Source organism: Empidonax traillii, unplaced genomic scaffold, assembly GCF_003031625.1.
Source record: "Empidonax traillii isolate 1590-97213 ecotype Southwest subspecies unplaced genomic scaffold, ASM303162v1 scaffold201:size1909950, whole genome shotgun sequence".
NCBI classification, from domain to species: Eukaryota; Metazoa; Chordata; class Aves; order Passeriformes; family Tyrannidae; genus Empidonax; species Empidonax traillii.
Window position 1 is genome coordinate 542,869 of NW_020955394.1, and position 25,943 is coordinate 568,811.

Here is a 25,943-nt window from a genome sequence, read left to right on the forward strand (position 1 = left end):
CTTTTGTAGCCTAAAAAAAGGCTACCAAAGAAGGGTCCTGGAACCAGCTGAAAATCATGAAATTCACATAAGCAAGAACTACCAGGTCTTTCTGTCCTCCCCTTTCGCTTCTGCAGCCTGTAAGGTTGGTGTTGTCCAGACAAGATCAACCCCTTTGCTCTTTAATGAGAGCTGAAACTCTCATGTTGTAATGTAAATAAAGCAAGGCTTTGAGGAGGAACATTAAATAGAGGGAGACTCAGAGGGAAATCCCAAGAGCTGTCAGCACCACATCTTCTGGCAGTCCCTGTGAGTCACTCAGATTCCATCATCAGAGCACTGAGGTCCTCGGTATCCTGTCAACCTTCCTGTTGCAAAAGCCAATAATAGAAAATGTAGAGAGAGGCTCATTTCATAGTTCTCTTCATGTAGGTGTGTGAGATTTCCAATGGCACCGAACTGGAGACTCCTTGGCCCCTCCACTACTTGTTAAAATGTAAATGAGATTCCTGAACCTCAACTGATTTTTATATAAATTGTAAGACAAGTGCCTTGGCTCCCACTGGGCAGCTGAAGCTGTGCACTTACTGCTTGCCTGCAGACTTCACAGCAACTCCTGAGGGGAGCCTGTGGAAATTCTCCTTTTTGGTATTATTCTTTATTAAAATAAGCAGAGTTTTTGGCAGTATTTGCTATTTTCTTTTATAAGCTTAAAAAGGTGTTAGACAGTCATAAGAGACTGCCACTTGGCCAAATTAGTGTCAGCTTTGAATTAACAAAAAATCGATGCCTTGAAATTTTAAAATACCGCAGTAAATGCTGTTGATTTTGCACCAGTTCACTTAGTCACTACCAAACTGCAGTTGGCTGAAACAGAAATGATTCCATTTTTGTTAACTCCGTTCTTGCAGTGAATGTTTGCAATTGCACTGATCCTGCACCTCCAAGTTACAGCTGGTTTTGTGGACTTGGAATCTCTGTGGCTGCTTTTGGTACTGATGCTCCTAAATGTACAGCAAGCAAGTGATGCAGGAGGTAGTGAGTGGTGCTTTTCTAGCCACAGGGAAACCCTACAGTCCCAGGGTATCTGTGGTGCTCGAGGATTATCAGCACCTCACAGACTGCAGGAAAGAAAAGCCTGTGAGACAGTGTCTGTTTTCAGCTTACGGTGTCTGTTTTTTGGACAAAGATGCCCAGTTTTGGTCTCTGATGTACACCAAGTGAAACTCAAAGTAGTTTTCCTGATGTCAGTGACACCCTAGCATGTCTTAGAGAAAGAAAACTACACTTTTTTCTTTCTGCAAGAAAGATTTTTTAAAGTATTTACTTAGAAATTTCATCAACAAAATGTTTCTGCCTAAGAAATTAACCTTTTTTTAATGGTCAGTCAACCAGAAAGGGAGAAGATATGCTTTGAGCTTCTAATTTTTAAGGTGTTTCTCCCCAGCTTGACAGCTGACAGCACCACAGAACAAAAGCAAGGGTAAAGAAACCAGAAAGCAAGAAAACCTTTTCTCAGAAACCAAGACTGTCAGTTCCAGTGCTTTGCATGTTGCTTATCTCCATACTCACTATCCAACTGAATAGCAGATTCCTGTGAATTGTAAAGAACTTATCTTCTCAGTTTCACAATCTACTCGGGAAAATTGCCATGTAAGCACAGGGAAATCTGACACATCTCTTTAGCATGAAGTGTTAAGCAGCTAAAATATCAACTATGTCCATTAAACCATCCAGGCAAGTAGAAGGTTCACATTTTATAACATTTTAACCAGCTCTTCTTTTTCTATTACATTAAGTTGTCACCACTTCTTATATTGTAAAGTCTCTTTACGACCCACTTTCTTTTAAAGATTTTGATGCAGTCGACCAAAAATCATGGAGATGTTGCTAAGGAGGATGGATTTTTCATTCTAGAAGTAGATGAATTTTTCATTTGAGTCCTGCTGACTTACTGATACTCCCTATAGGCAAAGCAGTCTCTTCACACAGAATCTGGATTGACTGATCATGGTATTTACCTGCTGCAACCTCCTTTAGTGAGAAACGTTTTGCAAAATCCATGAGATCAACTACTGTATCCCAATGGGACTGAAAATCCCATCCTTGGTGGCTTGCAGTTCTGGAAGGCAGTCATTCAGTGGCCACTGATGGTGATTGCAGGAGACCAAGTAATTTTACAAATGTTTCTATAACACATATGTGACACTAACTTGTTCTAGTAATTGACATTTCATTCTCAAAACAGCTGTCACCATTATCCTTAACGTCAGACCTGTGACTTGGTGCCCAGGCCTCTGGAGGAAAATGTTACCAACAAATCTGTGACATCATCTCATCATCTTATTGAAGCATTCTGCAAACTCCTGCTGTCCTTCCTTGGACTCATTAACCATACTAGCAAGCAGCTTAGGCCACACATACCTCACTGTCTTTTTTTTTTCTCTTACACAAATAGCTTAAACTACATAGGAATCTTTTATTCTTGGCAGTCTGTAATTTTGGAAACTTTGGAGATCACTGAATGCACCTCCTTCTTTTCTTGGTTTAATCTATCATTGGTCCATTTAATTTTGTAGTCAGTTCATTCCAACTGTTCTTTGTTAGAAAATGCTGTTTTGATTCAGATAAATTAATATACTGATGGGATTTTAACTTGGACATTCACCATGAGGCTGCTGAATTCAGGGGTGAGAAAAAGGGTAGGCAAAGGTGGCCTGTCTTTTGGAGGTCCTGAGGAGCTCAAACTCCACATCAGGAACAGGCACAATCACAGAGTCCTTCTGAGTATGAAACTGGAATTGGGAGCTGAACTCACCAGAGTCCCCAGCTGAAATAAGCCCACAGATAGACCAGTGAGAGATAGTCTGGTTTTGCAGAGCTTTCAGTCTATGAAGAAAAGAGGAAGAGAAGCAGATGTGGAGATGTGAGGGCCGTGCATTGCAAGGCAGGTACCCTGATAGATGGAGTCGTGATCTCTCTGCTAGTCTTGGCTGCGCTTGTATCCTTGTGGAATTAAAATCTGATAAGAAACTACTGCCTCCATTTAGATCTACCTCAAAGACACAAATGGAGTTTAAAAATAATCTTGATGTACACATGCTCATGTGGAAGCTTAGACATTCCTGAGCTACCATGGATTTTTGTGTCGGATGTTTTAAGTTCCTGATGCAAAGAGCCTTATTCTATGCTGTAGGAGAGTGAAGGCAGCAGGATTATAGGTGTCCTCATCTGTCCTCAGTGCATCTGCAACCCTTCAGGGAATATGACAAGCTGCCTGCTACAGCCCTGCGTGCAGAGACAGATTGGTATGACTAGCTGTGCATCCCACTTCTGCACTGGAATTTCACGTGGCGGAAAGCAGGGGAACATCACGCGTCAGCCTTAAAACTAATGTTTTAAAACTAATGTTTGCCACATGAACTGGCCTTCGTTTGAGTGATGGCAGGGCAGAAAAAGCATGCAGCTGGAGTGTGGTTTTGTAATTGTTCTGTAGAGTTGAGATACAGGTCAGAGGCATCTGTTGGTCTGTGTGCAGAAGAGCTTTGCTGAAGTCTGTGGAATATGGTATTTAGTCTATAAGGTCATATAGTCAGATCACTGATTTTTAGCCCCCAGAATTTCAGCCTAGTCTGCTACTTGAGAGTGAAGATGTGGATTCCATTAGATACCTGGACCTAATCCAAAGCCCATTGAAATAATTTCAGTTTTCTGTGTTTTCAATGGAATAAGCCTGTTTTTAAAGTGCAGTTATTTGAATTCATAAAAAGGAGTTACTCTGCTATACTTCCGTGATTACCCTTCTCCCTAAAGATTTTGAATAGTGAACATTTTTATGGCACTGTACAATTCATATCTCACTTCACAGTGTCCCCACGGATGGCTGCAGATGCTATTTCTGGTTTACCTTTTTATTTGAACTGGAAACGTTTCAGTGACTTTCCAAATGCTCTGAACTCTTCATTGGCAAAAGCCACTTACAGGCAACGATGATCAAATGCACATGTTAAGGCTGTGCCTGGCTGGCTTAATGGATGTGTTTGTCATTTTCCTTTCACCCTCAGCTTTATATCCAGGCCAGACGCCCTGAGAACCTGACCTTGTCCATCGCCAGAGCAGCCTACCCTTCCCATCCTGTGAGACTGCAGGGTGTGAACAGAGGAGCACCGTACCAGCAGTACCAGCCTGTCGTCATGCTCGAGCAGGATTATGTCATCCAGTGGGATGGCAGAGCACCTGAGGATGTTATCCTGTACCCCATCAACTTCAACAGGTACTGTCCTGTGTTGTTTTCCAAAGGTCTGGAGCTTTATCATTTTTCCAGGTTATTCACAAGTAACCTTTCAAAGGTCTCAGCAATTTCTGAGAGTGTGGAAGCAAGGTGTTAAAGGTTGGCACTTAACTGATGCAGAGAGATGCTTCTGCTTTCACTTTATTCCAGCTTTTTTTGATATGCAGAGATGTTTCTCTTTCCAGAAAGTTTTGAAATAGAATCCAAATAAGTCCTGGCCTGCTGTCCCTGAAATCCCTCCAGAAGAGTTCTGGCTCTGGTACATTTGTTTGTACTGGTTGCTGCACACATAATTTATCTCCCATATATATATAAAGTGCAGAAATATATCAGAATGTGCTCAAAATTTTACATCTTCTGTAATCCAAATAGCACTGGAATCAATGTTTCTTTTTAGCTGAAGTTTTAAAATGTTCGATCTCAGCATAGCAAAATTGCAGGCTGCGCTGTTTTTATTTCCCATGTTTTCTTCTAACATTATATAAAGACAGGATATATCCATTTTAGATGCTACTTTTGTCCCTTGCAATCTGTTTCACTTTGCATAACTTATGGGGTTTAGTACTGTTCTTACTTCAGTGAAATTACTTGTGCTTTGCACTGGCACCACTGTTAGGAGAGAGTCCTGCAACCCAGTCAGCTTAGCAGGGACAGGCATTGCCATGGTCTGCACAGAGGAGATGCTGCAAGGGATGAGCAGCACAAGAAAGCCTGGCCATCACCTTGGGTTCTGCAGTTTGTGTGAGTCCTTGGTTATTGGCAAAAACACGCCACAGTAAGAGAGAGGTTTGTAAATGAAACCTTACATGATTACACATAACAGAGGCTCGGGTTTCCAAAGCAGGTTTTGGACAGTTGGAATGAAAGAAGGCAGAGGCACTGAGGGCTTGAAGCAGCACGTACTGCTGGTGAACCTGGAGGGTTCCCAAGTCCCTCCAGCATTATCCACCAAACCCCACACCCATCCGCTGCTCCTCCAGCAGAGTCTCCCTGCTGTGGTTTTAGCGTAGGATCGTTTTGGCAAAAGCTTGAGTTCTATTTGGTTCCTCTGAACCTTGGAGCTGAGAAAATCTGGGGGAAAATACTGTTCTTAGTTCCCACTATGAAGCACTGTTGGAATGCACTGAGAAGGGCAATGTTTCTTCATTATACATGCCCAGTCCAGCAAGTGACAGCCAGCTGGGCCTCTTGATTTAGAGATGTAGTAGCTGTAGGGCCATGACTGAGTCTCTAGATGATTGGTGTTTGGACACTCCTGTCACAGGGGAATTATTAGAATCAAATCAGTGTTTTCTGTATTAATATATCTTTGTGCACTTTAAGGAAGAGGAAAACCCATTAGTCACTCATGGACAAGCTGAGCTTTGCAATTATTATCTGTCTTAAAATGGTGAGCTATTTCCTTGCAATTACAGGGCTAAATCTTCTGACAAGTAACCGATGGTTGCTCTGTCACTGTGCCAATTCATACTTGCCAAAGCTTTGGCCCAGAGTCTTCAGACACAGATTTAAATTTGAAGGCAGCCCTGAGTCTTTGGTCAATCTCAGCCTGAAGTTTAGCTCTTATTCAAGCAGCAACTTAACTACATTTTACTATTGAAAACCACAATGTGGTTGTGATTCCCTTTGTCTTGTTTGAAACCAGTTATTTGAACTGGGCAAAGGTTTGTAGTGTTTTCTGATCCAGAAACAGTTGGCAAGATATCTGTTTTGAAGAATTATAAACAAGAAGTGTACTGTAACAAAGGAAAACCACAGTTTCACTTCATTTCATTTAGAGCTTCTTGCTAAGAAGTAATTGGGAATGAATTGTGTGGCTGCTCTGTCTACACCTCAAGTATGCTGGATGCTCACTAATGTAAGACTTCAGGCTGATGCAACAGTGAAATGTCCAGACTGCATGGAAAAACATGGAGAAAAGAGATTCCTGTGGAAGGGTAAAGGAATTGAGGCAAAAAAGAGGCTTTAGGAGTTTGGAGGAAAACAAGTGCCTGTCTAAGCAGTTCCACGTACGGCTTTTACTAAGCATTGTGTTCTAATTATTTCTGGAATAGAAGAAATCTTGGATTGTGGAGCCCAGAGTAATCAGAGATAGAAAATCAGGGAAACTATTTTACCTGTCCCAAGTGGCTTTATGTTTTGTTTGTTCTTTTAAAATTCATAATATTGAATAATATCCCAAAAACAAACTCTTAAAATCATAACATCTGTGCCAAATACATGATGAAAACCAAATAATGCTTAAAACTTTAATAGTAATATTGTAGGATTAATATTTTCAGACAAAACCTGAGTGAACAGTTAAACTATTTTCAATCTGGTCATTGTAAGATGATGGATGGCCATATCTGGGATGCTGCCTTTGCAGCTGGGCAGCCCTCACGCTTCTGGAGTGATTTGCTCTGTGCTGGCTAAAGGAAGGTCAGAGGGGAAATAAGGAATTTGACAGGGAGATGTGTACCAGGATTGGGATTTCTGTGGAGGTCAGGCACAGCACTAAAGTTGAATACTTGCGTGATTAACACTTTCCCTGCCTCTGAGCCACTGTAGAAAGACCCAATAGAAGTCATGCCAGCCTGTTGGAAGCCTGGAACGCCCAGATTCCTGGGGTGGGCAGGAGCTGGTTGGGATGAATTCACATGACTCAGCTGGAATTGGCAGCTGTGAGCTGCAGATCTTGTCCAGTGAGTTCAGAGGCACCGCTCCGGTGGATTTGCTCAGCAGAGGAGGACACCAGTCAGAGCAGTCACCCAGCAGATCTTTTTCTTGTGCTTTCTATCTTCTTTCTTTCTATCTTGCTGCAGTACTTGTGTCTTCCTTGCACTGATTCAAACCACATTTAGGGTAATCCTTCAATTTCTTCGCTTCCATCAAAATATGTGGCCAAACCGAATGGAATTGCTGTGTCTCCACGCTCAGCCCTGTGGTGCAAAGAGGCTTTTTGACACTTGCCAGCATCCCTCCCAGTGAGAGATGGACTGGTTTGCATTTGTCAGGGTAGCTGTGTCTCTCCTTGGCTTGATGGGCAAACATAAAGCCTCGGTGGAGACCCACAGGCTCTGTTTTCAGGCTGCTGGGGAGCACTGCTGGCTCAGCAGAAATGCCTGCTTATGCTATGGACAGGGTTGTCTGTCTAATGGCTGGGAGTCTCCCTGTGAGGATGAGAAGGTGGATGGGTATTGATGCTTCTGGAAAGAGGCAGTGCAAGGCAAGTAACATCTGAATGTTTTGGCGAGTGAACAGAGGGAGAGCAGAGGCTGGAATTTTAATGACTAGGAATGAAGTGTGCTCCAGAATCAGTCCAGATCTGTCGAGGGTGTTTTTCAGGGCAGAAAGTGTGTGCAAAACCTTCATGAACCCTCAGACCCCTTCGCCATGGGTTTTGTCTCTTTGTTGGAGTGGTTTTCACCTTCTCTGTCCCCTCAGAGCTGTTTGTACTTTTCCATTTGATATTTTGTTGTTGTTGTTGTTGTTTTTTCTGCTTCACAGAAGTATGAGAGCTATCTGTAAGACTAAGTTAAGGGCTTTCCTCAAAATTATTATCCTGAAGAACAGAGGTCCACAGAGAACATTAAGCTTGTTACAAGATGTGGTAGAGGCTAGTAAATCAGGAGGACAGGATGGAAAACATTATTTGGTTGCAAGTAAGTGCCTTCTTTCAGATGCTGGAGAACAGTACAAAGATTGGCACTTCGTACATTAATCAGAGTCAGAAATTAAGTCCTTCAATTTAATGACTCGGGCTTTGTGCCTGTGCAAATTTTCTAATCATAAAGAAGCAAAGGCAAATACTATTATCAAAGGCTCAGGGCTCCTCCATAAGTCAGCCAGGCTTCATTGTGCTATCAGCACATCCAAAGATAAGAATGAAATCTCCTCAAAGCACATATCTGAGGTATAGTGTAATAAGTCATTTTGTTGGAGTGGCCTGAAAGCAGTGGCAGCTAGATTAACCATTCCTTGCTTTTAATAAGGACAGGGAAATACCTCTACACTTGGTCTGCTAAGGCTCAGAGGGAAGGGTTTTTCCCCTGTTAGGGCTCTCTGCTGTCGTTTGACAGGGAGAATTCAGGGAAATGTGAGCAGTTAACAGGATAAAGAGGGTGGGTTTTGTAGGTGGATTGTCAAAGTCCTGCAAGAGGGGGTTTTTCTTTGTACTGCACCCTGCCAGATGCTGGCTCCAAGGACAGTGCTGAGCAGGATTTCCCAGGCTCTCTCCATAGGTACCCTCTGAGCTTTGCCTGGAGGGGCACAGTGAGGCTCATCATATTGGTGTCCTTTGCGGCCTTGATGCAGGAGTTCGATCTTTGTGAGAGTCTTAAAAAAATAAAATTAAAAAGTAAAAAAGGCAGGGAAGGCCCAGATTTCTTTTCAACAACAAGAAAAAGGGCAGATGTTCATGTGTGTGCCCAGGCACATGTTCAGCCTTTCCTTTGCTGTGGTGTTTGTGCAGGAATGGGCACAGGTTCAGTGCTGAACTCCTGTACTTGCTAGGCTGAAGGCCTGTGCTTGGGCTTGTTATCTTATTCACCAGTGAATAATCTTAATTGTCTGAAAATTCAAGAGACCAGAATGGGCTTGTGTCTAAATTTTTCATTAAAAATACTGGACCCTTTTGACCTGGAGTGGTACAAAGCCTCCAGGATGCTGCAACCCATCCAAAGGTGGAGATTTCAGGTCAAGGAAACTTATGCAGCCCAAGTCTGCCCTGAGACTCTGGGGGACTCATTATGTTTGTATTTGCCAAGGTTGTGTAGGTAGGATTTTTTCCTATGGCTTATTATTCAATGCCATTCTGATTCATACTTTCAGCTACTTGTCATTTTTGTGATTAAATTCCTTAGTGGTGATAAGGTATGGAGAAAAACAAAGATAACAAGACAAGGCTAGAATGTGCTCATTGCAGTCTTGCCCAGTTTAGGGATATTTCCCAAATTGTTTCTTTTTCAGATTAGCTTGAAATGAGCTTTTCCTCTTGCTTCCCAGATTGATAAATCCACTGGAAGGCATAACTGGTATTTCAAAGTGGAGCTAATTGTTTAAGGCTGTGAATGCTTTCTTGTTCTTGTACATGTGTGAGTTCTGACCCAGATCCCCCAGATCTGGATGGAATACAAGTAACACCAGCACTATTTCCAATAATAATAAGTAAAGTGCTACTTGGGTTTCATAGCCTCCTCCTCCTCCTGATAACATCTATAATTCAAAGTTAATCACCCGCACAACACAGAAGTCAGCAGATATATTTAAATTCCCTTCTGTTTATTTAAATCTCCTAAATTAACCACAGATCAATCCATGGATGAAAGCCACAGGGTATTTTTTTTTTAATTGGAAAGAAGCTAAAACATTTGCCAGAATGCCAGGTTGCAGATTGCACCATTTAGTAGAGTTGGGCAGAAGCAAGTGCTGATGTTGTGTTCGAGCGATCCTAAAGCCACAAATGTCTTTGCCTCCCCATCTGCTCCCTTGCTGCTCTCTGTCCTCTGCGGTCAGGATTAACAAGGAGACATGTCCTTCCTGAGCTGGTCATTTTACAGCATGAATTAGAGCAATCTGAGCATCAGACAGGCCCCAGCTGGCCGTGGCAAACCAGGCTGCTTGTCCCTTTGAAACCCGGCACAGGAAACCTGAGGGTTTTTCCTCATCTGCACCTTTCTCATGGCCCATGGATTGGAACTTGGGGGTCCTGAAGGGGCCTCTCACAGGCATAGCAGTGAAAATACAAAGTATGCAATAGTCAGTGCTAGCGTACTTGGGAAGACATAAAAGACAGAAATTGAATTGGGATGTGATTCTTCCATGAAAACATGTAGGGTGGGAAAAAAAGATGAAAAGATAATGTACTGTATTTAAATGCAGGAAGTTTTTATTTTTGCTTGAGTACATTTATCTGCAAACCAAATGCTGTCTGAGTCAGACCCTGGTTTCATGAGGATCAGCAGAACTGTACCTCAGGGCAGGATCCCTCCTGTAATTTGTTGAGCTTCACAAAAGCAAAAATCATTCTTTTTGCCCAAGGAGACGTGTGGATAAACCAAAAAAATTTAATTTATATTAAGATATTATATTTTTAATGGCATTTCCTAAATAGCAACATTTAGGAAAGGCATTTAAATCTCAATACACAGAAATCTAGTTAGCTAAACACATACCTGACTTGTTACTATCCCTGCAACAGTCCAGAAGAGTCTATCCTTAACAACAAGGCCCTAAAAAAATTGGCTGGATGTTCACCCAATAGCCAAGTTTGTCATCATAGGGGGTTTGGGGTGTGTTTAATGGACTTGACTCGAAGTTCAGGTTAGGAGAAATGTTTTGAGGGAAAAACCAGCTGTATCCTGACTGCAAGCAAGGAGCATTGACCTCCTCTGATTTACTCTTGGGAGGGGTTGGAGGCTGAATGGTGGCTATGGTGGCTATGCTTTCTTTTTGTCCTTTGAAGTTTAAAGTTCAGCTTGTGAGAGACAAACTCATCAAAGGAGTATGTGAGGATTTCTGCTTTGTTCCCATATTGTGAACAGGGAAGTTTTAAATTCCTGGTTCTCCCCCTCCCTTTGAAAGTTCAGCTCACGTAGATGACAAAATGTCAGAGGGCTTGTTTTTAAATAGGAGTAATAACAGTTGGGGGAGACTGACTCACTGGATAGAACTCTCTTGTTTTTTCAAGCCCAAGGAAAAAAAAAAAAAGTAATTTTTAGTTGTAATCTATGGCCTTCCCTCATTAGCTTACCCCAGATTTTCATCATTGAGATCAGGATTTGGACCGTGCACTTCCATGGTCATCAGCTACGTCACACAACAAGTCAGTAAACATGGTGGGGCTGTTTTCTAGAATAATATTCATCAGTGTAGAGGTTCCCTTTGCTAAAATGCAGCCAGGGTTGACATCCAGCATAACCAGAAACCCCAGCCCTAGATGATACCCATTTGCCCAGGACTCACACTCCATCCGATGCAGCCAGTGCTGTGAATTGCTCACAGTGTTGAACAAGTGTTATTTATCCTCTCACAGGCAGTAAGAGCTGCAGACATGCCCTTTCCCTGTGTTTACTCCAGCCAAATCTCATCTCCAAGTTACATGACTCACTTTACATCCCACCACTGACAAAGGTCTCCCCTCCTTTGCCTGTTTGATCATGTTTCTCTGAGTGTCTTTGCTTTTGAGAGTTTGGGGTTGAACTGGGGGGGATGTTCTGAGGGTTGTAAATGAGGTATGTATGTGTGTACGTGCAGATCTGTATCTACCACATGTCCAAGAACAGGAAACCTCTTGTCTGCTTTTTTGCCTTTCCCTTGTCCTTTTTATGCTTTTGCTTATCCCAGGAAGCCTGCTCATTGCCCAAACATACAAATACTTTTTTAACACTTTGTCTGATGTTTTTCTGCTTCACCTGAAAGAGCCAGAACTGCAAATGCCAATATCCTGTTGAAAAAGAGAGAGCCATTTCCAAAAGAAAATAAGCAGGCTAAAGACATTGGTAAAAATGCCTGAAGTGCACTGTGGGGATTGTTGAATGACAGTGACAGAGGAGCAGAAGTGTCAGGTTTTATACATGCCGGTGTCAGCAGATTCTCAAAGATTTTCCAAGTGATGTTTGAAACTGTTAGGACCTACTAAACTCTTTTTGCTAGTGTATATATAGTTTTTCTCCTTCAAATGCCTTTTTTTTTCTTTTTTAGCAAAACACAAAGAAAAATGTTGGATTTAGAACAAGAATGCAAAAAAGAAAGAAGAATGTTACTTATTTATAAAATGAAATTAACTTTTTCACTTAAAAAGCTTGATGACACAATCATTTAGCTTTGGGGTGCAAATATGTTAAATAGCTCAAGTTAGTTTTCTACACATTTTAATATGACCTTCATTTAAACTGGAAAGTCAGACATTCTACCTGAGAATATATTTCAGTTTGTTTCTCTTACAAGAAATTCCTAAGAATGACAGTTGAAGACACCCCCCCCCAAAAAAAAAAAAAAAGTCCTCTGTATTGCTACATTGGCATTTTGTTTATCAAGTCTGACTTCTACCCTTGTGTTTAAGTGAGGTTTCCCCCTTTGTTTGTGTTGGTCTTTAAGCATAAGAGCACCTAATGCTACATACGCTCCCCCAGCCTTCAGGCAGAGCTCTGAAATTACTTTGAATTCATAATTTGGGATCTGTTATGAATTCAGTGCTTTCATTCCTTGCCAGTGCAGTGTGTGTCCCCAAGCCTCTGGGCACCTGTGACATTCACAGCTCATGTGCTGGTACTGCGAGCAGCTAGGCTGGTTCAGATTTTTCTTATTCTGCCTACAAATATTCACCCCAGAGTAGCAGCTGGTAAATAATACAGAAACAAGAGGCTGAAGCAGAGAAATAAAACAGAACTCACCTTGTTTTGACCACGTTTTTGACCAAGGTTATTGACCACCTTGAAAAAGAGGAAGGTTTCCTGTGCTTCAGACCAGCCAGTAGGTCCTTGGTGGCCAGTGCAGTGGCTGAGGGAGATACATGCACATCTGTTTTACTTTGGACTAAATGTCCAGGATGCCTCACGCCTGATTACTGCTTTGCCTGAGGCTGCATTTCTCCCTCAGTTTTGGCAATGGCATCTCCCTCACCCCCATCCAGTGCCCAGCTCAAAGGTAGAGTCACAGGGACTATGATGTGCACAGCGACAGCAGCTGTGCTGACATCTCTTGCTTTGATTTCCTGGAGGTGCTGGAGCCCAGCTCAGCCACACAGCCAGGCATTTTGGAGGCTTTATGGTGGGTTTTGTACAAGCTGAAGAAACAGAACTGAAGTGCAGAACTAAATAGGAAGCTGTTATAATACTGCTAAATTAGAGAGAAAACAACCGTCATATTCCTTCCTATATTTAGACAGAGGATAACTTCTAATGCCTTCTCTTCTCACATCTTCTCCCAAGCCCTTTGTTGTGGGAATGTACTGATTTCCATCTCTTCCTCCACAAATTCCAAAGTAGGTGCTTTTTGTTTGATCTTTCCGATCCTGGTGTAATTTATTTCAGGACTTCACTCAGCCTGCTCATGTGCATACTCAACTGTAGCACTCCTATTCCCAAATGGCCCGGCAACTCAAGACAGTCACAGCTGTGGGTTTTTCATGCCTTTTTTTCCCACTTTCACCCTCCAGTGTAGTTTTCTAATGCCTTTCTCATTCCCTGGGGAGGTGGCAGTCAGTGTAGCACAGCACCAATGCTGGTTCCCAGCATCTGGGGGAGTGACCAGCTCTTTTTGGTGACTTCAGGGGATGAAATGTGCTAACGCAACGCAAATCACCCTTATGAAACAGCCAAATGTTTAGGACTCCATCCTAAAAATATTACACAGATATGGCTTTGGTACATTTCTTTCATTTCCTCTAGTCAGAGACCAGATCATCTGAAAATATATCCATTTTCAAGCTGTCCTGTGTTATGACACAGCTGGAGTTGGTTAAAATCTAGAGGGCAGTATCTGGCTTAAGCTGATGGGTCTTTGTGTGGCTTTGATTTATTATCCTAGAACAGCCTGTCCCCTCTTCAATCCTGTAGATAGCTTTGTCTTGTTTTAATGAAAAAAACAGAACAAGGGTGAAATAGCTTTGCTTTATTGCTCTCCATGTGTAAAGCAGAGGTCTAGGCATGCAGATTCCCAGATTTCACCAAATTGAAGTGGTTTCCCCCTGTTTATTGCTCTGCAGTCAGGGATGGATGGCAGGTCACTTCAGGGAAGCCTTTGGAGAAACGGAAGCGTGTAGGATGCAGAGACAGACAATGAAGGTGGTGTTTGTTTTTCTCTAAGCCAAATTTATATTCTCATATTTTACCCAGAAAGTTAAAAAAATACATTTAAATCCTGGATGGTTTTGGTGACATAAGGAAAGCAAACCACGGTACTGGTTCAGGAGTCCTGGTGTTACAGGCTGAGCCACTTCAGAGGGGAGGAAGGAGGAAAAAAAAAAGCTAATTATCTCGGTATTCAGTTTTTCTTTTTAAGTGTAAACTTCTTGTGGCTTTCTGCTTTGCACAGCACAAGTGCATCTCACAGACAGGAAAGGATGTTGGGATCTTTTGTGGAAGATCCTTCCCATCAGTACCTGAATTGCACTGTAGCTGCATCTTTGGCTCTAAGTCTTGTACCAAAGGTTTCTAATTTGGAGCTGTTTTTTCTCTGCAAGAGGGTGACAGTGGGAATCACAGGATGAAGGAAAGCCACAGGGGCAATTTTTTTATAAACGTGCATGTCAAAATTGGGGTAAACAAGAGTTTAAAGGTGATTTAACTTTACCCTTAGTTATTCTAAACTGACACTGAAAAAAGAGCCACAGAGAGGGAGATTTTAATGGAAAACATAATAATAAACTTCACTGTAAAGTGGAGGAAGCAGGTCTCTTTAGACTGTGGCTCTGGTTCAAGTCGGAGATTACTTTCTAATTCCTGAATCTGTGCCCCCGGTGAAATGTCTGCTGGATGCTGGTTCCCTCTCCCACAGCAGCTCCGGATGGAATGAAACAAGCCCCGGCTGCCTCAGGAGACACGAGTGGGTATGTGACTGATTGTACCTCAGCCTTATGGGGCAAGAAAGAGAAAATATCTGGTTTTAAGCCATCCTGGCACCTGTCTCAAAGTCCTCTGAGGTCAGCCGGGGTCCCTGGATCAGACCTTCGTAATAAGCAGCCGTTGTTTCCAGACAAAGCAAAAAAAAAAAAAAAAAAATCTGATTTTCTTTGGCTTTGAGGATTTGTTGTGTTTTTTTAAAAGAAAAAGAGAACCTCAAAGGACATTTCTTTGTTTTCCCCTGAAGACTGTACTTTTGGCTGCAGACCATCTCTCTTGTGCTCAAGCCCTGAAGTGCATTTTTTCCCTTTCCCCCCGTCTGCCCTTTCTGCCGACAGAGGAGACTGGCTGCGTGTTGCCCTCTGCTATCCCAGGGAAGCCGTTTTCCAGGTGGTGGGAGATATCTACCAGCGACGGACAGGGATGGTGCACAGTGTCCAGCACTACCTTGCTGCTCCTTCCATCGCTCTCAACAGAGCTCATGAGCGGCTCTTCTACTTCGACAGAGCATCAGGGTGAGCCCTGCTGTGCCCCTGGGTGGGCAGAAAGCCCCTGGGGTCTTTCTCTTACCAGCCCCAGCACCTCCTTTCTTCTTTCTCATAGCTAAAATTCAGGTCTGTCCACTCTGCATGCTCTCTTCACTGATTTCAGGTCAAAATGGATTTCCAGGCTGGAGTACCTGGGGCAGGTCTATGTCTGCATCTAAGCAGTGATTTGCATTCCTGCCCAGAGAATGGCTGATTTCTTGGCTGAACTGAACACCTTGTGCATCCCTGCTGTTTAGATTGCTGCAGGTGTGGGCACGGTGTAAATATTTGTTTGAACTCGTTGTACCCCAAAGGGCCACGAGAAAGAGCCCTTTTGCAACTGCTTTGGCTCCAACACTGAGACAGTTTGGGGAGTTTCAACTTCTGCATATCCCCATGAAGAGAGATTTCTAAAATAATCACATTCTAAAAATCAGATTTTGTGAAAAAAGGAGAGCGCCACAGCATATCTCTCATTTACAAAGGCATGAAGATGGTCCTATAAATCTTACACTGTCTCTGAAAGGCTTTAGGACACCTTTGGTTAAAAAAAACATATTGCGAAACTGTGTTTCTCAGTCAGCTAAAATAGGGAGGAAAAAAAGTGTTTTGTGGTTTAACCATGAGTCCCATGATGCTTCACCTGACTAAGTAGCTACTTCAGGAATCAATCCACAAATGCCAGATTTGAAAATAAGATGGGATATATTTATTCATTCAACCATAACACATGAGCAATCAAATCCCGGAATGCCTTCCTTGCTAACCAGGCTCCTTGCTGATGGCCAGGTCTCTCTCATCACAGGAATTGTGAAACACCAAATTGCTAATTAATCCTCCTTAAAAAAAAGAAAAAAAAAGTTGCCCAAAATCTGTAAACAGGTTGTTTACTACTGAATAGCAGGGAAAATGGTCACACGTGTGGGTCTGTGGGGGAAAAGCCATGAGCTGCCAGCAGCCATCTGGACCTGGCACACGCAGATTGATGGGTCTAACCTAACTAAATTCTGGCAGTATCAGCATTTTGGTTCTCTGTTTAGTTCAGCAGTGGTTTTTTTGGCCTGTCAGAGTACAGAAGTTACAGGATTGGCATTTTTCTTTTCCTGTTGTTGTTTTTTAGACGTTATTTCATAATGAGTGGGATGTTTCCCCTTCTTTTTTTAACCCCACATCCTTGGAAAGGAATCAATCTTACTCATTCTTTTTCACAGACAAAAAGAAACAAATATTTAGTTTTAAAAGAAATAGAATGAAAATTCCATGCAAAGCTCATGTATCTTTTTGATCCTAAATAGGAACTGAGCTGTATATGTAATTTCTTCAGCCTGAACTGTAGCATGGGCAGGACTGAAAACATACTTGGAACAGTTAGAAATAAAAATGAACTCCAAAGGCCAGAAGGCCTGGCTGCCTTGGAGCTTCTGTCATGCATGCCTAGGGCTGAGCTCTACCATGAAGTGAGCTGAAGGGCCAATGCTCATAATTTCCAAGCAAATCTGTGTCCTTCTGCACAACAGCCTATGCAGAGCTGCTGCTCCTTCTCTGGTGGGATGCCACCATCCCCAGAAGCAGCAGGAGTGCTTGGGGGTCTGTCCCACGTGCTGCTTGCGTGGTGAAGGCTTGGGCATGTGGGCTGCAAGCGCTGCAGGTCTTGTCACACCAGTATGAGAGGGGAGCTCGACCTGCATCCTTGAAGGACCCACTTGGCAACGGATGTGCAGGTCCTGTCTCTGCTCAGCTTGTCCTCTAAGCCCACAGTGGGGGTCTGATGCCTCTGTTTGCTCCCATCTGTAGGTACCTGTTTGTTCACCTGCAAGCCCACGCAGCTCGGGAAGGACACAGTTACTGCTCTCAGCAAGGCTGTGAACGGATCAAAATCACGGCACACATGAGCCCGGGGGACTCCTGGAGCTGTGACCCCAACCCCTTCCCTGAGAGGCCAGTGGCTGCCCAGCACCCCGTGTCCCAGAGCCCAGCCGGGCTGTGCAGGGCGTGTGGAGCCCCACAGGTACCACCACGATGCACGAAACTGCCCCTGAAGGTTGTGCAATGTCTGTGAGCCCACGCGTGGTCAATTTGTTCTGACAGCGTATAAGGAGAAGCCGCAGGGAATTCCCACATGTGAATCTGCCCAGCATCACGTAACCTGTGCAAAGGGGAGGGGTTTGCTCTGAATTGCTGCAGCTTTCTGTGCTGTGCCTCAAAGCTTGCCTCAAAGAAATTGCCCAGCTGGAAGCACGTGGATGTACATTCATGGCACCTTTTCCCCCCTTTCTTTCTTTTATGCTTAAACAAAAGGACTCTTGGGAGGGCTTATTTCGAAGTAGCTTTGAATTCAGAAGTACAGCATTGCTGCTGTATTTCAAACTGGGAAGTAATTCTGGTTAACAGGAATAACTGGAAAATTAGAGCCAGCTTTTCTCCTTGTTTACTGTAAATTCATTCCACTCTAAATCCTGTAGAATTGTTTCAGACTCCTACAGACCTGCACTTCAGTTTATATTCAAGCAAAATATATGAAAACCATACTCAACTTTTAAACTTACTTAGTGGCAAAGTCGCCATCAGAGGTCTCTTCCAACCAGCATTCCCACAATCCTTTGATAAACGCTGTCTCGATAATGAGCACTTAACTGTGAATAAAGGACTTTAAGTTTTGTAATCATGTATATACAAGCATGGATACCTGGTGTCATTTTGCTGATGAAAACCAGTTAGCAAGCCAACCTTTAAGGTTCTGTCTCTGGTGTAATTGCAGGTTGCCATCACCAGCACACCCTCAGTCGAGTATATAAGGATCCAGATCCAATCTCTCGGCAGGGTGGACACGCAAAACCACTTGACATCTGCGTTCATTAAGGTATGTTGTGTTTTACTGCATTTTAAGTAGTGGTTAAACAGAAAAAACTTTATCTCCAAGGAAATTTACTGCAGAATCTTGCTGAGCCTTGGCAGAAGGAAATGGGAAGTTCCCCTGGAAGAAGCAAGTGCATTGTTCTCCCTTACAATTAACTCCATTAAAGTCACTGGGAGTTCCTATTCTATTCAGATGAGGATTTGAGCCTTTAAGGGAAAAAAAGGCCTTTTATCATCTCAGAAAAAGAATTAACACCACCACTCTAATGTAGAAGAAGGGGAGGAAAAAGCAGAAGTCACTGTTTACAAAGGATGTGGGGGGAAAAAACAAGTTTGTTTTCCTGATTTTCTCTGCTGCTATTGCACTAAAAGATAAAAATAACTGCATTTCACTACTGAAGCAGTTTGGAGCTGTCAGATTGTCCCTGCACATGCCTTTTATATCTGTCTAGACAGTGGAGGGTGATTGGAATCATTCTTGCAAGAACACTGTCCAGGCTTACATGCCTGTGTGCTACTGAGTTCTAATCAATGCTAACAAATGCCAAGCAGAGCTGGTACAGCATCCTCAAGAAGTCTGAGCAGCCAAGGTTTCTTGCCAGTGCACTGGCTGCATCATCAAAAATTTATTCAAAACCATTAGCAAGCAGGTGTTACTGGAGGCAGCACCCTCACCTGTGGTGAAGCACAGATACCTCTGTGTGTGCAGCACTCATGGGATGGGTGTAGTGTCCTCAAAGCTTCTTTGCCTTTTTTAAGGCTTTAATGCAAAGTGCTGTTTTCCTAAGGAAGTTTTATATCTAACACATGCACTCCTAGCTGCAGTAAAGTCTGGGCTAGGCAAATGGTAAAGATTACTGTCTAAAGGAGGATTCTTGTCCTGAATCTTAAAATGTTCAGAGAATTTGGAAATAAAGAAGTACATGCTTTGTTCTTGTTTTGCTGAATGAGATGCAAAGGTCAGAAATGTTTTAAATTTCTGATCCAAGCTTTCCCACAGGCTGAGTGAGCCGAGTGTGATGAGCCCTGCCCCAGTCCGTGGGGCCATGGCGACCCGTGTGTTGTCTCCTCTGGGGGTCTGTAGCACGTGGATGTGGGACAGGACACACATCAGAGCTGTTTCTTTGGCAGAGGCTCTCTCTTGGGTCTGTTTGCAGTGGTGGTTGCTCTCTGCTGCGTGTGCACCCAGACTTTGTCACACTTCCCACACTTAGGAGTGTCAGACAGCCAGGGCAGGCAAAAGACTTTGTCTGTCTTTGCTCCTCTTCACTCCTCTCTGGCCACCCATGGCCTGGAGATTCATGTTTCCTTACCCTTGACCCCCTATTGCGTTCAGCATCCTCTGACATCTTGCAGAAGCCACTTTTTAACACTTGGCTCCCTCATTCAGTCTGGCCCTATATTCTCTGGAGACATTCATGTCTCAGATTGATGGGATGCCTCTGAGCTCCCTGATGCTGTGTGGGCTTTGGAATTCTTGTGTATCCTGGGTTCATTCTGACCTCGGTACACTGTTGCTCTCCTTGGTGGAGGTTGTGTTGTCTCAGGATTAGCTGTCCCTCAGGGTGCTGGGGGGATGCACCAGAGCCAGCTACCTCAAAGAGTTTTTGGCTTTCTAAAGGTAAATACTGTGGCATGTCTTGAGAAGCGTAACTTGGGGAAGGAGCTCTTGCTGTGGGAAAGAAGAAGAGTAGGAGCCGTTTCTGCTACAAGTTTTTTGAGGCGTTGATACAGCCCTACCAAGAAGGAACAGTTTGGTTTTGATATTTAAATTTTCAGAGAAAACAACAAAGTGCATGTGTTACTTCTATTCCCCCATCTGCTGTCTCAGCACCTCTCTCTTGCTCTGTGGTCAAATCCACTTTGCCAAGTGACAGTAATTTCCCCCACATGAAAGGAAACTGTATTAAGGCTGAACTAAGCATTTTACTCTTGGGATTCTTGGCTTCCCAAATGTATCTTCCTAATCCACTAAAGATGCTGATGACCTCATTTCTCATGTTTTTGTACCCCTTTGAGAACTAAGGGTTTTGCTTCCTCCTGCCACTGACCAACTATCCATGAGATCACTTCATCTGTACTAATGATACATTTTAAAATTATAGGTATTTTTAAAATGTAGATATTTTTCTTGCTTGCAATTCCCTTACGGAGGAGCAGGATCACAATCTGAGGCTCCCCAGCGTGCCTCCATAAAACCTACCTCTGTTTTTTTGTTACAGATAAATGGTACAGTGTTCCTGTTCAATAGCAGTGGGATATTCTTCCTGGTGCTGGATGCATGTTCAGGAGCAGTTGTAAGTAGATGGCACTTTGACACAGTTACCAGTGAAAACGCTGCCCGTGCAATAACTGATTACGTTCACACATCCATAAAAGAGAGGTAAGTAAACTGCTGAGAGCCCAGTTCATGTAGCAACCTGTGGCTGACAGATAAAGAAAGGAAAACGACCTACTTTCATAACCAAACCTGTTCTCTGAAGAAATCTGGCACAGATTAAACATGTACAAATCCGAAATATCAGCCAGATAATAAGAGAAGCAGCATCTCTCTCCCAGGATTGTACAGGTTAGAGCAGTCAGGAACAGGTTTTCTGGAAAACTAGCAATTTTTTTCTAAATAAACCACTCATTTTCCATTATGGAGTAGATAAGGTCCTTGCAATGACACTTGCAATCCTGCACACCCATCCCAGTGTCCAGCCATTTCCTGGCAGCCAATGATTCAGTTTTCCATTTCGGAAACCAGTCAATTTCTGTTTACTCTTACTGATTGTTTTTGCCTCTCGTGGCAGATGAAAATCATAGGTGTGCCAGATTTTCCAGTGGGACTTTTCTTGGGTAAGCCAGTGACCAGACCTGCCTGCCTGCTGGCTCTCCTGCCTCGCGTGTGTCCTGGCAATGGTCTGGATCACCTCTGTTTGTGTCTGTCCCACATTCCCTGTGGTTTTATGTGTCGCCACACAAACAGGGAACAACAGAGATTGGTAGATAAATTCTTGGCTGCTGGTAGAAGCAGGTCAAATAACCAAAAAACAGACTTTCAGTCCAAGACATTTCTGAGCAGTTTATGACCAACGATTTAAACATCCCAGAGTTATTACATCTGTATTTATGTGCATGAGTATGTACATGTATCGGATGTGCACGAAGTGACATATATCCATGTGATGTCTGTACATTTGGTTTGTTTTTCTGGTAGGATGAGTATTTTTGCAAGCCTAGGCATTCAGCTAAATGCAAGCAGTTGTGCCTGTAATTCACTGCAGGTACAGCTCACTGGGGGCTGAAAGCACATCTCTGAGGACCAGAGACAGGCTGAAGCTTGACTGAAAATCAGAGCCAGGATGAAGATGGTTTCAGAGTCTCAGGACTGCACAGCAACTGAGTGTCCCTCTCCCATAAGGGATGGATACACTTACAGTCATTTGTGCTTGTTTTGATTCCATTGAAGAACAAGTTTAATTTAGGAACATTTAAATAGAGGCTTAAACTTGTGAAAGCTTACATGTGATTGAAATCAAAGGGATTTAAAAATGTTCTTAAAGTAAAGCAAGCTCTTACGTACTTTTCAGAATAGGATCTTAAAGGTATTGAAGATTCTTAATGAAAGCAATATTTTGGAATCATGCTGTAATTACTGTCCTGTTTTTCAGATCACTTGTTCTTGTGTGCTCTAGAAGTGTCACAGACGTGGTGGGCAGCTCTGAAATGTCTGTTTTTACCAGGTTAGGTTCAGCAAAGCCTATTGTCTTCCACAAGGGAGGTAAATATATTTATTCCATCATATTTCTTCTGCGTTTTATTGCTTTCCATGTTTGTTTTGCTTTTTATTGGGCTGGGAAGCACACCAGTAATTCTGGTGTTTCCCAATCAAAAATGTATACACATCTGCACAGTGCTTGTCAATATATTTCCTGCCACAATATGCCAGTGTAACCTAGTAAAATCCTCTTGGCTTAGGGACAGTGAGAAGTAGCATAGTTATTTCAGGGGGTTCACCCTACTTCACCTGTAAGAAGTTGCATGCTGCAAATTTTTCATCCTAAAGAGAACTTGTTTTCCTAAGGAAAAAAAAAAAGAAAGGAGATTTTTTTTGACAAAGATTCCATCTCTAAAATTCTACTGCTTTGTGAGGAAAAACAAGCATATCCTGAAAAGTTGATGAAAAAGAAAACAGCTTGCAGTGAAATAGGAGCTATTTATTTTTTGGACAGAAGGAAGGTGAAATCAACAGCTTGGAAAAGTTCTTATTACAATTTTACCTTGGATTGCTGCAAGAAATACATTGGTAGCCTTGGTCCAGGAAATCCATGCTGGGTTTCCTCCTGGAAAACTAGGGGCTATTGAGTCCAGGTTTGGATGAATAATGTAAGTGATAAAGCAATAAGAAAACAGCCAGACAGCTTGATTCAGATTTCAGGACTTCACACAGAGATCAGATGGAAAATTGGCTGTATTTCCAGCTTCTTTTTTTTCTTTGGAGTTTGGGGATTTTTTTTCCCCACTGCTTTACTGAAATTTATATAAATTTCTGGTCAAAGTTTCAAAGCTCATCACTGTGACCGTTCCAGGGGAGGATAGCACGGTCTTTACAAGAAAGGCAGTGATTTCACTTCGGTGCCTGTTTTGATTCCCAAGAAGCTGTTTCTTGTTTTATCCTTTGAAAAGCAAAAGTTTGAGGTTTTTTTTGTTTTGTTTTTGTCCTGAAACTTCATTGTTTCATTCTTTCATCAAAGCCCTGAATACTTCTGAAAGGAATTTTTTGATTAAAAAGGAATCTTTTTTTTTTTTTTTTTTTTTTCCCCCAGACTTGGTCCCTTGAACCATCTGTGCCACTCACTTTGGCTATTTTGGGTGCTTGGTTCATCCTCCAGCCCCAACTGCTCCTGGGGCACAAAAAACAGCAGGCAGGGCCAGCACCCTCCCAGGACATGCTGGCTGGTGGCCACATTCTTGCCCTGCCACCTCGATGGGATGCTGGTGACTGGCAGTGGGACTAAGCTGCTGCTGGCTGTTCACAAGCCACCCCTGTTTTGCTTTTCCTAAGGGCAAGGGTGTTCACCCATGTGTCTGCCCTGATTTCCAGTCTGGGTAATTATGTTCTGCTCCATGAGCTTCCTCCTGCTGGTTCAGGTATGTGCACTATTTGACTTCACAGCTCCGGGACTGCTCCTCACTGGGGGGGGTTGTGTTTCAGGGCAGGCTGGAGCATTTCTCCCAAGTGCACATTGCTTCTGCCAGGGATAATGCAAAAAAACCCCTCTTGACCCCAGTGGGATCAGGATTTAGGGTCTTGTTTCCTGGTTTTGCAAAATCTTATTTAAATTAGAAGTGTTTACGGGAATAGTCTCGATCCAACCAGCTGCAAATAGCCTTGGGAGTCTTTGCAATGAAAAGCATAATATAAACACAAGACATTATTATTAAAATGGAAGAATACATAATGCCTTTGTACTTTGGGACAGCAGAGGACCAGAGCAGAGTCGACATGGGGGATAGTTTAGGTATAACAGGAAGAAATGATGTACACTAATAAAAGAAGGATTCAAAGTGCCTAACCATTTTCAGGTAGTCAAACATGAAAAAAAGTACCAGTCTTACTTAAAAATAAAGAGTGAAACAATATTCCTGGCAACTGACATCTGGGTACCTAGTTTAGCCTGTTGAAATATCTGCAGATCTGTGATGCAGTGATGTTACGGCTTCAGCGAGGCTCATTTCCTCTTTTATCACCCTTTCTCTCTCCTAAATGTTCCAATATATTAATCCAAGGAAAAAAAGAAGGGCTAAAATGCTTCCATGATGTGTGGAGAGAGCCCGTGCTGTACTGCTGCTAAATGAACTGACACACCCAGAGGGTCACTCTCTTTGTGTCTGTTTTTCAGGGAGTTTTGCCATGCTTGGCTATAAAGGACAAGCCAAGCCCTCCTGGATTAAAGTCCTTAATCATGCTGGTTATCAGAAAGCTGCTTCTCTACAGCATTATGTTCCTTTGAAGCTGAAAGAGTATCAATGTCCAGCTGATGCTGATAAGTCACTAAGGTTTGCTTTTCCTCAGAGCCGCTCAGAGCACACCCCTGCAAAGGCTGTGGCACCCCGGGGTTAGCACTGCTGGGGAGCACCAGCCAGGCAGAGCCCACCACCCTCACCAAAACCTGCTCCTGTCCTTACAAGAATGTACCAAACCAATGGTGTTCACCTGTATACTTTATAACTAATAAATGTATTCTCATTCTCTGTGGTAGACCTTTATTCCAAAACCGGTGCATCACAGGGCAGAACAGGAGCACCTTGAGGGGGGAGAAGTGTTTCAATATGTCTGTGACATATTTCAATATATTTGGTGTCAAAAGGTAAGTTTTAAAGAGCCTGTTTTCCGGTAACACCAGGACTGGAAATGGAATTTGGTGTGGAAATTTTAACAATATCCAGGGAAACAGATGAACTTCAGCAGAGGTAGGGAATTTCTCCCTTCAGTCCTGTTTTTGCTCCATTAATGTCTGCTTTTAAAAAAAACAAAGTGTCCATCTGCCATGGTATCTTATCTGAACTCAACAACTTGCTTGGTCAGTGTGCAGTGATCTTACAACAGTGTTTTTTAATTGAACTGGATGCACAGGATGCAACAAGGAGTTATAAATATGTTTCTGTCTGAAGCTAATGACTAGTGAAATGATGTTTGTCCAACTGATGTGAACATTTAATTAAAGACCTATGAAGTATGAGCTGCTTAGGGTAAAGTCTTGTTTTCCTTTCAGGCAATACTTGTATTGACTTTCTGCTCCCATTGAGGGAAACACCAGCAGGAGTGGCTAATTCTCTTTGCTTTTTTATGTGCTGTTGGTTGAAGTAAAGACAAAACCAGAGCTTTGCATGCCAAGTGAGAAACAACTGATGATCTCACTGACTACAGTTAAGCACAGTTATCCCAAAATGGTGACAGACTCACTTTGGTTTAAACATGACATTACTTGGTGACAGCAGTGAAGGGACAGGCGATTTCAGACTATCTCTGTCTTCTTCTCATGGCTTACTCAAACAGGTAGGTGTAACAGCTTTGTAATTAACGTCCCGTTGTTTCTTTGGAATTCTCAGAAATGGCCAAACAAGTTGCTACAGGGAAAGGTTAGTGTTTTGTTGGCCAGACTTTTGCTCCCGGGTGAGTTAGTTGCTCTGGCATCCACGCACCAGCCAGCTGATTTTGTGTTCTGAGTGGAGACTGACCGCCTTGGCTGGGATGCTTGACTCCTCCAGACACAAACCACCCGTGGTCCTTGGACATGGGGTGAGAGGACATCTGAAAGGTTTGTGGGCAGTGAAGGAGACTGTGGCTCCAACCCTACACCAGGCAGGAGAGGTGCGACTCAGGTTTGGCCAGGGGAGAGGTCGTGGCTTGCTAGAAAGTGTGAAGAAATCACTGATACTACTCAGTACAGGTAAGACAAAGTGTGATGCACAGGACATCCTGGGGATGAGGATTGGTACAATAGCCTGAGCAGCTGGGACTGACACTCTGAGGAGCTCCCTGAAGTCCTTTTGAGTTCCTATTGGTACCTAATTGTTATGATTTCTGAGGCTGTACAGGGGAAGAAAAGCAAGATGTTTTTGGCTCGTGAGCATAAGCCCAGCATTGGAACAAGTACTTACAGAGCAAGCTTTTAGCTTCTTGGAGATTTATTTGATAATCTGTGACACGTCCAGACCCTGGATCCCAATAAAACTTTGCAGAGTTCTAACCCCAGG

General features: G+C 43.0%; 1 protein-coding gene across 1 annotated transcript in view; it reads left to right on the forward strand.

Moving 5' to 3' along the window:
- Nucleotides 1-24,456, forward strand: part of LOC114059051 (cell surface hyaluronidase-like) — a 47,172-nt gene extending 22,716 nt beyond the window's left edge. The window contains 7 exon segments of the mRNA XM_027887047.1: nucleotides 4,044-4,252; nucleotides 15,153-15,329; nucleotides 17,136-17,349; nucleotides 18,100-18,201; nucleotides 20,420-20,580; nucleotides 21,854-21,963; nucleotides 24,086-24,456. Of these exon segments, the coding sequence (XP_027742848.1) occupies nucleotides 4,044-4,252; nucleotides 15,153-15,329; nucleotides 17,136-17,349; nucleotides 18,100-18,201; nucleotides 20,420-20,580; nucleotides 21,854-21,963; nucleotides 24,086-24,306 (1,194 nt within the window). The 3' untranslated portion in view covers nucleotides 24,307-24,456.
- The last annotated feature ends 1,487 nt before the right edge of the window (nucleotides 24,457-25,943 follow it).